A 12,677-nucleotide genomic window follows, 5' to 3' on the forward strand; every position below is an offset into this window, starting at 1 on the left:
CACATACATACACACACACGAATAATTTAAAGCAAGCGTAATTTCTTAAAAAAAGTATGTTAAAACCTTAATTCATGAAAATAATTTGGAAATTTTGAGAATTTAGGAAAATAAAATAAAAGAAACACACCTGACTAAATTGTGATGATATAGGCTGAGCTGAAAGAAGGCAATGAAAAAAATAATATGAATACTGAAATAATTGTCATTTGGGTGTTTCGTATTTAGCGAGAAAAGAGAGTCCCTTTTAGAGAAGGACCAACCGGAAAACTCCATTAGACGAGAAGAAGATCATGAAACCATCTTCTTCATTAGTTAAATTATAATAAAGATACATTAACATCCAGTTAGGGGATTTAAATTATATTTGATCGGCTGGAGCATATTCTGTTTATTTTTTCCTTGTTTTTAATTTTCTTCTGAAAATCTTCTTGTGATTCTCTTCATCTACCTGTATTGTTGAGAATAAATATGACGCATTGTAAAATCTTCGTAATCAATTATTACAATAACTTTTTATCCTTCCTTATTATTTTAAAATCTAGGAGACAGAATTAAAGCGATGAAACATAACTTTTGAAAGATTAGCAGTAGGAAATATTATACTCATGTTCATAAATTAAGGATTATTCAGAATCACATGGACACCGAACTCTAAAGTAAAAACTTCACCTGTAGAATTATCACAAACATCTTCAAGAAAAATATGCAAATTACAAAATTACAAATTACTCTCGTCATTGTGACATATCAGATGACGCCGATGGTATGTCACCATGACGAGAGTGTAACAGAGGGGTATATCAGGAATGGCAATGAAATAAAATTGTTCACAAGCATCGTGTAAGTCTCTCAGTGTGTTAACTGAATAATTATGACACAGAGGATGCACGCGGATGATTTTTTAAGTGATAGAATTACAGGCCGTCTGGAATGTGGGAGTACTCAGATGAAAGTCTCCAAGGAACTTGCCAAACATGCCATCTCTATGCTTTTGCAACGATTCAAAGATGATGGAAATATACAGTTCATCTCCCCCTCCCCCAATTACAACGTTTAATGACGCCAACTATTTGGCAGTAACTGCCAAAAAAAGCAGATGAAGCACTGCATCAGGCCTGTGTCGTCAGCTATATTCAATCAATTATGGGGACGACAGTTTCAAGACAAACCGTGTACAAACGTTTGGAACATATTGGTCAATATGATTGCAGGCTTGTCAGATATGTTTTGTTCACTGTCGCCAGAGGCTAGTCTGGAGTAGAGAACATACGATATGGGCATCGTCACAGTGATATTGTGTGATGTTTTCAAGCTTCGTATCGGACTTTGATATGGAGAATGTCAGGTACACGTTACAACCTACAGAACATCATTGAACGACACTGTAACAGTGGTGCAGGATTGTTTGTTTGGGATGGATGTATATTGGGCTCCAGAATAGATCTGCATGTTTAAATTGGAATCATGACAGGCCGAATTTATGGAGACGTCATTCTTGAACAACATGTACATTTGTTTAGGAGTGTCATGGGAGCAGAATATGTGCTGTGCCCACCTTCACTGTGGAAACGTTGTAAATGAATGCCTTCAATCTGAGGCATTTCCACTTGAATTGAAACCTATAGATTATGTGTGGAAAATGCTTGGTCGACGAGTTGCAGCTCATCAACCACCTCCTACATGTGCACCGGAACATGTGCCGAGAACATAGCTTGATGAGTGGTACAATATTCCCCAAGATCAGCTTGAAAATTTGATACTCAGCATATATAGACGTTGTACGGACTGTATTTCATTGTCTGGGAGACATACAATGTATAAATCATCATAATGTTTGTTTGTTTCTTATGGCACTTGCCACTGACAAGCCCGCTGTTACGAAGACAGCGATTTAAGCCTGAGGGGGAACGTCTCTTATTTTTTATAGCAGCGCCAACTAGGGTCAAGAGTACGACTTTGCTACTCACGCATCACTCATTCGCTTGCACAACCCCTTTTTACAGGAGGGCACATTCACACATCTCCATGTATGTCCGATACGAACAACCATGCCCAAACTGGGACTCGAACCCGGGACGCCCAGATCACGGGGAAGACACGCTACCCCTATGCCAGGACGCCGGCTCATCATGTATAATCGTCATCAATGTATAAATCATCATAATGTATAATCGTCATCAATGTATAAATCATCATAATGTATAATCGTCATCAATGTATAAATCATCATAATGTATAATCGTCATCAATGTATAAATCACCAACCACGTAAAGTTAAGTTTTTGTAAGGGAGATAATTTTTTTTTGAAATTGCTTTAGAGAACAAAAATAGTACCACCATCGTACCACAAATACAACATTTTTTTCCTTGACTTTTGTTTAATTAATTTGCTTTCTTAATAAGTCACATTTGTTTTGTTTCTGAACCTTTATTTGTCGAAGCTGGTATCCTTAATTTATGGACATGGGTGTATTAAATTATGTGACATGAATTCTTCAAAGTACATTTGTTTTTATACTTAAAAATGAAAGACTAAGAATTAGACTTTGTGAAGTGCGGTTTATTTTTTCTGTGAAAGAAATGACGTTCCGTTATATTGGGCAAAAAAGTGTAATATTTGTATTATTAATATAAATATTGTACCAGAATACATAATGTATGTCGTAATGACCCAAAGCTCATTCAGTGATGGAACCAAATAAGATAACTGAATAATTTTTTTTACACCGAATATTATTTTAAATAGTTTTATTTATTGATATTATATTTTTAAGTACATTAAAAGTTTAAAAAAATAATTTTCCATTAAAATGTTTGATTGAAAATTACAGTATTTTGGCTAGAAACTAAAACAACCTATATATCTAAATAAAATTGCTAGATGGTATTTTAAACAAAATAAAAAAAAATAAAAGATATAATTAAGAGGGATTAAATTGTACTTTAAAAAAAAACCAACAGAAAAGTATTACATGTTCAAGAGAATTTTTGTAGTATTATTCTTGTCAAATTGTAGCGTTGTTCAGTTTTGACGTGCTTCAGTTAAAGCGACAAAATTATAGCATTAAAATTCACTACATTGTAGAATTCTCATGTCTATTTTATCTTGTATTCGGGGCATTTTTGTCAGCGTGAGCACATAAAATATTTGTCAATAAAAATAAGTTTATCTTTTGATATTTTTTTAAATATATTTCGATTGTACATATAAAGTGTTTCTCTTTTCTTCGACAGGTAAAAGTCATATACTGCCATCCGGAAGTTTTGACATTTGAAGCTGGGTTTCTTACTCCGACATTAAAAATGAAGCGAGATTTTTGCAGGAAGTATTTTGCAAAAGAGATCGAAACTTTGTATAGCAATTATAACGAATACATTTAAAATCTGCTGTATAAACATTCAGTTGTAAAACTATGTATGTCTTTTCTTTTCTTTATACGATATAAACTATAATTTATTTTTTTCAAGATCTAACAAATTTTTCTAGTTTGAACATTCTAATTTTTTTGAAGTTGTCTGAAAAGAAAGAAAATATTCTTCCGTATTTCATTGCAGATTGGTTGCCTTTGGTGATCACACGGTCTCTCAGGAATATTGGTGGTATTTAATTTTAAAGAAATATTATGTATAAAACTTAACACTCATGATTTCAAAAAAAGATTTTTTTATATAATATTATAAAAGCCATTAAAGTCTTTATATTTTAAGAATTTTACATGTGCTCTATCTATTGAGAAAATGGATTTTGCTAAGTGAGTTTAGTCCCATGAAATTTTCTAATTAAGTGTAAGGCCATGTAAGGGTAATTAAGTATTTGGAATTCATGTTGCCTTTCATAGTAATGTTATTTCACTTCTTGATTCTTCACATAATTTACAGTTATAATAAACAAAATCTTTCCACTGCAAATTTCTACAATAGATCTACAAATCACATAATTAAATATTTAATGTGATAAGGGAAACGATTTTCCTTACAGCAATTAAATGTATTGCTGAAAATGAAATATTTTTTAAAAATATGAAATTTCAATACATAATTTCACTGTAATAAAGTTTATATTATTAAAAAGACAACATTTTTAGTTTCAAATGGCGCAAGAATTAGTTTTATGCTATAATATAGTTATCGCAGGAAATCTTTCAAATTTTGTTTAACTTTTTATTAATTAAAATTCTAATCACAATTTATTTCGAATAAAAAATGCCTCTGAAGTGCACAGTGGAATGGACAATGTAATGGCTTTTACCATCAAAATGTTTGTGTGAAAACTGGCACTACATTGTTTGAACCAATCACAGGCACACATTCTCCTATATTATGAGTGCAGATAGAAAAAATATTTCCCGACATCTTGTAAAATAAGTATACCACGAACATCAATAAAATATAAACGATTACATTTATTGCTTATAATAATGAAAGCGAATGCGTGTCATCCAATATATAAATTGAATATATATGTTGCATACTTTAGAACAAATTATACCAAATTTTGCACAATTATATATTAAATGTTTGGAACTTATAAATTTGAATGACTGATTGATAACACTGTAAGAATTTTATTTAATTAAAAGTTTGCATAATGTTGGCATTTTCCCGTGCTCTTATTTCAGAGAATTAATAAAGTAAAAATTATTTTTACACAACTTTAAATGCAAGAAAATATATTTTTATAAGGTTGATTTTGATGTAAGCTATTAAATAAAAGCATGTAAGGAAGAACATCTTTAATATATAAAACACAATAAAAATTAAAAGCATTTATGACTTGTGGTGAATTGACAAAAAATGGGCTAATTCGGAATTTTAAAATTTTTGAAAATTCTATGCAGAAAAGAATTAATATAAGATTTAGAAAGAATAAGAAAATTGATACTATTGTGATTGTTCCAATTTTCATAACTCACCCAGTTTTACTCGCAATAGCTTAGACCTATTTTTTAAAATTAAAATACAGATATTTTGAACTTTAGCATAAACTATTTCCCTGCACTTATTTCTAGAGAAAATATCATGTTTTATATTTGTTTCATTTCTTACAGTAATGTACTGAAGAATGAAAATGATAAAATTTTCCTTGCTTTACTTGATAAAAGCTAATTTTTCCCATGCAAGCTTAACGTGCTCGTGCAAGTTAAATTTTACTTTTATTTCGTGTGAGATAAAAGGTTGGAAAATTTGCTAAAACTAACTTTAAAACCTGATTTAACACTTTATTTACCGAATTATTTTACCATCAATTTTTCAAATTTATTTTTGAACCATTAGTTAAGTTTTGGTACAGAATAAACCGAGGAAGAATCAAAGAACTTTTTAAATTAATTTAAATAATTTAATTAATTAAATTAAGAATAAAAGATTTTTTAATGTTATTCTTAGTTGACGTCTACTGCTTTCTATTGGAAAATACATTCTTCGTGTTCTTTCAAATATTGTTTGAAAAAATGGTCATATTTTGAAGATATCAGCGGGATTTAAACGGTATTTTAAAGTACCGTTGGTAAATAAAGGGTTAAATTAGAAAATTAATTTATGCTAAAAAATTGGCATCTTTCAGAAGATAATGTTTTGAATTTTAAGATGATGCAGAATAATTTTTATGCTATAATATTTTCTAATATTATTGTGGGAAAACGCCAAAGTGTGGTTCAATTTTTAATTAATTAAAATTCAAAATAAAATTTAAAAAAATTGCTCCGAGTTGCAAATTTTCTTCCATTACAATATACATGTGCCAAATAAGGTAGTTGTAGGTCAAATAATGTGACGAGCAAAGCGCCAACGTACACAGACTTTCTTTTTTAATATATGCAGAGATATAAATAAAGTAGGAGCTTGGCTTGACTTGGTTTGAATTTTATTAACACAAGAGCAATTCTTATGTTACATATGTTTAAAAAAAGAAAATTTAAAAGTAAAGAACACATTTTGGATGAAACAAAAAAACAAAAAGAACACAACTGGTCAAAACAACGATTTGTTTAGTTATATTAATGTCCTGTTGTAAAGCAACACTAGGGCTATTTAAGGACGGACCTTGAACCGCAGTCAGATGACGAGGACGACACCTCAGCTGGCACCCCTCCTCTCCATACCACACCAGCGGGACGACGTTTGACCTGACGGATTTAGCGTGCCACAGACCCCCTTACACGACGGTTCTTCGGTGGAATCGGGCTCGAACCTGAAACCTAACGGCTGACGAGCCAAGACCTTACCACCAGGCCACCTGGCCTGGTCAAAACAAAGAACCGAAACAAAATAAAACAATAAAAAATGTATCTAATACATTTAAAACTTATAAGAAATTAAAAATATTCTGATGGTGTTTTTCATTCAGCAAAATTAGAGACGATGAAGGGAATTAGAAATTATATGAATGCAAAATTAGAGACGATGAATGAGCTGTTCAAGGTAGGAATTAAAAGCTGATCATTTGATTAATTACAAAGCAATTTTTTTTGAGAATTAATGCTCTATTAAGTTTTTTTTCGAAATAACAGGACATGTTATGATTAAAAAAATATTATTGAAGAAAAAGAACTACCGAAAAATAATTATATATTTGAAATTATTCGAGCTAAGTATTTTTATTAACTTTCGCTAAACTTCCTTGCTCTGGCAATTAAATTGACAACATTTTGTTTTTGGATATAAAATATTCTAATGAAAAGAAATTGTTTTACTCACTTTAAAATGAAATAGAATTAATCGTTCAGACACATCATATACGCAGATTTAATTATAATACATGTAACATGGTACTGTTTCTAAATGACTAAGCCTTTCAATAATTATTTTTGGAGTCAAAATTTGGCGTTTTCCAGCGATAATTTCCGAAAATAATCTTGCACAAAATTATTATACAATTTTGAAAGTCAAAAATTATCTTTTAAAAGTTCTCAATTTACTTGCTTTAAATATTTTTAGACAGGATTTAATTAATTTTTTAAAGATATTTTAAGTATATAACATTTTTTTTTCATTTCTTTGAATATAACCGAAATATATTTCATCGTTTCATCAAATATTTTTTCGTCATTGAAATATAAAGAAAGATACTGTTAAATATCTATATAATTTACAGGACGAAGAAAAAAAGTGAAGTTACAATATTGCTAAATTTAGAAGATATATGAACGAAAAAGAATAGTGCAATGATGCCATGGAAATCGTTTTCATTAGAGAAGTTTATAAATACAATGAAAAGAGCACATATAATATTGTTAAAATAACACGCTTTAATGTCTGATCATTTGATGGAGTCATATATTTGAAGTTTTATCTAAATTATTTAAATGAAATCAGATATAACCAACATCTGATTTCATTTAAATAATTTAATAAATAGAGATTAAATTAAATCTTTATTTAAAAATTAAATTTAATCTCTAAGAGTGCATGGAAAAATTAGCTTGTTTCATCTGTTGGAGAAATTAAATTTAATTTTTACAAAAAATATTTAGTTTAATAGTTAGTATTAATTTAACGACTTTATTGTATTTTAGGTGAACATGGCTTATTTTCTTTACCAACAGCCCCTCGAACACAGAATCATCAAGGGTTTATATATACAGGACAATCTATCTAAAGGAGTTCTAACTGCTAAATTATAAACCAATTGTGATAAATGTATGTACCTAATAGCAAAAATGATCTAAATGAAGAAAATACATATACTTTACGTTGGTTGCCAATAAATGCATGATTAATTAGAACTTCAACATATTCTTGTCAGAGTTTTATGCATATATTGTTAATTAAAACACACACATTTACTTTTATTATTCCTTGAGATATATTTTGATTATAAGGAAAATAATTTGTGAAATAATCTGTGTATATTTTATACATTTTTCTGTTTTTATCTTTAAATACATTAAACTATCTGATGCTATATTTCCCATATCTTTATACAGGGTAATAACTCTATAGATATAAAAAAATGGTTAATTTTTGTGTGTAAGCTAATAATATTTGATTATAAATTGTTCCAAATATATAATTGTTCTTCTATTTTACTAGGATTAACAAGCGTTGTTATACTCCTAGCCATTCCTCTATTAACAATTTAGATTTTTTTTATTGTAGCCAAAATTCGGCTACTCTTTTTGTGTTCCTGGGACTTTTTATTTTCCTTTTAATGTTTTTGTGAACAGAAGCATTCAGCAGAATTGTGAAAGATGTAGTAGTTGTGATTATCTCAAATAAGTCTAGAAAGCTGTTATATCATTGGAACATCAGTAGTCATGAAAGATAAAAATAATTTTGATTCTGTTTAGTCAATTCTTTATTATTTTTCATATAATCCCTTTCTTCTAGAATTCAATTAATAATATTCCTTCCTTGCAGGGGATATCATAACCTTGCAGGTGATGTTATCATATTAATAATTCCTCCCTTGCAGGTGAGATCACAACAGTCTTTGGTAATATGCTAATCATCGAACCACATTTATTGTTTTATGAATTTTTACTAAGACTTTTTTTTTATTAAAACGAAATTTGTTACTTTGTAGTTGCACCTGCTATCCACCACTACGCTAGAGTTTCAGCTATCTTCCCAATAAAATTATAGATGTAAGTAATATTTTTAACTTTTATGTTATTCAACAATATTTAAAAGCTGATTCGTTGGAATTGCAAGAAAAAAAATGTTGAACTTAAAACAATGTAATGAATTTAAAATCGGCTTGGTTTATGTAAATAGAAAATATATAATTGAACAAAAACAGCATTTAATATAATAATTCCTTAATTATTAAATAAAAAACCCAAGAAAAATAGCTTGTATTTGCATTTATAGGATACCACATTTGATATTGAATGACATAACTACGAGGCATATATTTTACATATTCATTTTATCTTAAATGAACACTCGCTATAAACATATTTGCTGCATGCATAACAGGTATAAATTGCTCTGTTTTTATTGCACAATTGAATTTGGCAAGATTTGCGATCACAAAGACTTTTTTTTTTGAATTTACTGGAGTACAAACCACTGCGTTCTGCTCATATTTTTGAGAGGGGGCTTCTTCTCTGCAGCAACTATTTTCACTAGAGAATTCTTCAGAAAATACATGAAAAATGTAATTCAAATTTTCACAGGAAGTGTCTGAAAGCGATGTATAAATGAATATAAATACGTATTGATGTCCTTCATTGCATAAAATATTATAAACTTTAAGATTGCGAAAGCCGTTGATGGGTCTTGGTATAAATAGATATAGGTCATACTTATTATGGAAGTTAAGAATGGCTGAGTGGAAATTATATAGGAATGTGTAATTATTCTTATATTTCATTCAAATTCGTCACAAAGTTCTAGATCTCTGAATGATTTAAAAAGAAATTCTATTAGAATTTAAATTTATTAAAAGTTTTCAAAATGTTGACATTTTTTGGCGCTAATCTCTCTCTCCACACAGACACAGACACAGACACAGACACACACACACACACACACACACACACACACACACACACACACACACACACACACACACACACACAACCGCTTATGAATACGTAAACCACAAACTGGCTACTCCTACCCGCAGGAAGGCACATGGAAAAATCTGAACGACCGGACCGCCGCAACAGTAACACTGGGGGTGAGTCCTAAGGGCCATCACCGATCACAGTACAACTCTTCTCTTGGAAGTATGCGTCATCGGCAGGAGGAGCCAGATCACCACCTTTTTGTGCACTCACAAGGTTAGCGAGAACCAATCATTATCCCAGAAGCTTCTGATCCTCAATTACGTGGTGCTCTCAGTGGGACTTTATGAATACGTAAAATCTTTTCGAATTCCTTAAACATCAATTGGCAGCAATTCGCATGCTCATTTTGTTTGCGAGCTTACCTCGGTAGAAGAATTCAGGGCAATCTATTCCATTTCCAATAATTATTTCAAGATGAGCTAGGTTTTTGCAGTTGGACAAAGCGAAAAAATCAGTATAAAATAGAACAGTATCGAGTGTAAATCGAACAGTTATATCCAAAATCGCCGAAAACGAGAAGATAAGGCAAATGAAAGTTTTGAAGTATTTTTGATAAGAATACCCAGTCGGAATGAACAAAAGATAATACGATTTATGAGTATACAATTTTATTTACAAAACGAAGTTTCCGAACCACAAGAATATTTGCATTTAATTTCATCACTTGGGACTAAACGTAATTTCCCAGAATGCTCTATCAGTTTTGCTCTTGTATAATTTAAAATAACGTGATAAGAATAATTTGGAATATTTTGTAATAAGATGTATTTATCAAAGAGGATTGACATGACTAAATTAATCTTATTAATACTCTTTGTCTTCTGCGATTATATTAGTATTATTAGCATTATATCAATTAATTTCGATGAAATATATCTTATTAAAATGGGGGTGAAAAGTAAAAGCCAGATTTATTAATGTACTATTGCCACATTTTTACAATTTTTCTATGCAACCCGAAAAGCCGCTATATCCAGATTTCGTATTCGTCCAAAATCGCAGATTCTTGACAAGTTTTTGGGCAATTGACACTATTTTAAGTGCTTAGTGAGAGACCTTAAATTCATATTAAGTTTTAGGCTCCCTGTTACTAGAAAGTTTTTAATTTTATAAATAATTGTTTAATTTTTAAAAATTGATGTAATATAAAAGTTAACAATTCATGTAATTTGAAATAATTTAAATTTATTTTTAGTAATGAATGTGATTATAACTTCTTCTTACTATCAAATATGAAACACTGCATGGCGAGTTGGAATCATTAAGTGATCCCATGGTGCTAAGCGAAGCAAATATACTGTTATACTTCGTGCAATATACTTTTTAATTTATTAATATTTGGTTATTACTATTGATTATTAAGGTTTCTATATAATGTTTTTCATAAATATAATTCTTAATTTTTTTGTACTTCTAATATAAAATGATAAATGGGATTTCTATATTAATGTTTGTATAATGTGAAGGTAAGGGAAAGGTGTCACTTTCAAAATACTCAGACACCACTGTAAGGTATGGTTGTGTGTCAAAGGGCTCCGACGCACTTCCACTTCTAGCGGTGGGGAAAAAATTGTAATGATATTTTAAACTTTGAATTTAAACCAAATTAATTCCAAAGCTTTATCTTAATTTAGCCTATAGTAATTTCATTCTCTTATTTATCTATCTTATATATTCTCTTATTATTATTATCTCATTCCACTTTCAATTCAACTGAAGCTGTGTAAAAATTACTGCGCTATCAGTTGACCTTACCAAGGTGAACACGAGTATTCAATTGACACGTGGCCGGAAATCCCATGTTATGTAAGACTACTGATCATTTGACCCTTCCTTACTTCTGGTTTTGTGGCGTTCTGCTTTTGTACCTTGTCTGTGTCTCTGCTTGTAAATAATTATGCTTTCAAAGAATGGATAATAAAATTAATTAGAAAATGTAAAATGTCTTTTCAATGTCTTAAACCTGCCTCCTGCTTCACATTAAATTTGCTAATATATATATGTATATAAATACTCGTGCTATATATATATATGCTAATATCTATCTATCTATATCTATATCTATATCTATATCTATATCTATATCTATATTATCTATATCTATATTATCTATATCTATATCTATGTGTGTGTGTGTGTATGTGTGTCTGTAACACTATTTTGGTTGAAGCAGAGTGCAGGTTTGAAGAAATAGACGAGACGTTGTATTTTTAATTTCGTTTTATTCTCTCTTTAATATCCATCTCGGGAAAGCAATTTATTTTCAAGCAGCCGCAGAGCGGCACAAAAGCAGAAGTAAGAAAGAAATGCGAAACAAATGATCACTAGTCTTATATAACATAGGATTTCCGGCCACGAGCCAATTCAATACACGTGGTGACCTTTAATACCTTGGCAAGGGCACCGAAGGGAAAACTTTCATTTGATACGTAGTACTTACTGATGACGCATTATTTTTACAAAGGGATTAATTAAACCGAAAGTGAAATTGGATCAAATAAGAGAATATTGTTAGAATTAGCCAAAGAATTAGTTTTGAGTTTTGCACCAGAATCGATCTGGGACATTGCACCTTATTAGGAAAAAAAAAAAAAAAAAAAAAAAAAACCCTGCACTTAAGGAACGTGAAGAGACGCCATCGTGATAGCAAACGGTCTGTTATATGTGTCAAAAGCCTCACTTCTTTCATTTGCAATTTTAGCTCCATATATTTTTTTGAGAATTTAGAAAGCAATGGCAATTATGTAAATGGGAGCCTTAGATAGAAAAGAATAAGCATCCTATGAAGGTAATATATATTTAGGGACACTTTAAGCACATGCGCAAGCCGTATTAAGAAATAAGCACATGCGTAATACAACATTTGAAGTTACAAACTAAAACACTACCTTTAAGTACTAAGCAGAGGCAACTTGTTTTATAACACCAGATATACCCTATATATAGCGACAGGCAAATTAATTTGCTTTCCCAACTGGAACCGCAAGAACTCTTCCACCTGTAGATTTAACTAAGCAACTTGTGAACTAGTAAATAACTGTGGTAAATAGCATATAGGCCAGTTAACAACTCTTCTACCCGATCGTTTTGGTATAATGGTTTAGTTACTAGACTGCTAACCACAAGATCCCAGGTTCTATCCTAGCACATCACAAACC

At 30.4% G+C, this 12,677-nt stretch overlaps 1 protein-coding gene across 1 annotated transcript in view; it reads left to right on the forward strand.

Moving 5' to 3' along the window:
- Window positions 1-3,414, forward strand: part of LOC129963779 (long-chain-fatty-acid--CoA ligase 1-like) — a 47,591-nt gene extending 44,177 nt beyond the window's left edge. The window contains exon 19 of the mRNA XM_056078332.1: window positions 3,239-3,414. Within this exon, the coding sequence (XP_055934307.1) occupies window positions 3,239-3,385 (147 nt within the window). The 3' untranslated portion in view covers window positions 3,386-3,414. The remainder of the gene's footprint in view (window positions 1-3,238) is intronic.
- The last annotated feature ends 9,263 nt before the right edge of the window (window positions 3,415-12,677 follow it).

This window comes from Argiope bruennichi, chromosome 3 (assembly GCF_947563725.1).
Source record: "Argiope bruennichi chromosome 3, qqArgBrue1.1, whole genome shotgun sequence".
In the NCBI taxonomy this organism is placed as follows: domain Eukaryota; kingdom Metazoa; phylum Arthropoda; class Arachnida; order Araneae; family Araneidae; genus Argiope; species Argiope bruennichi.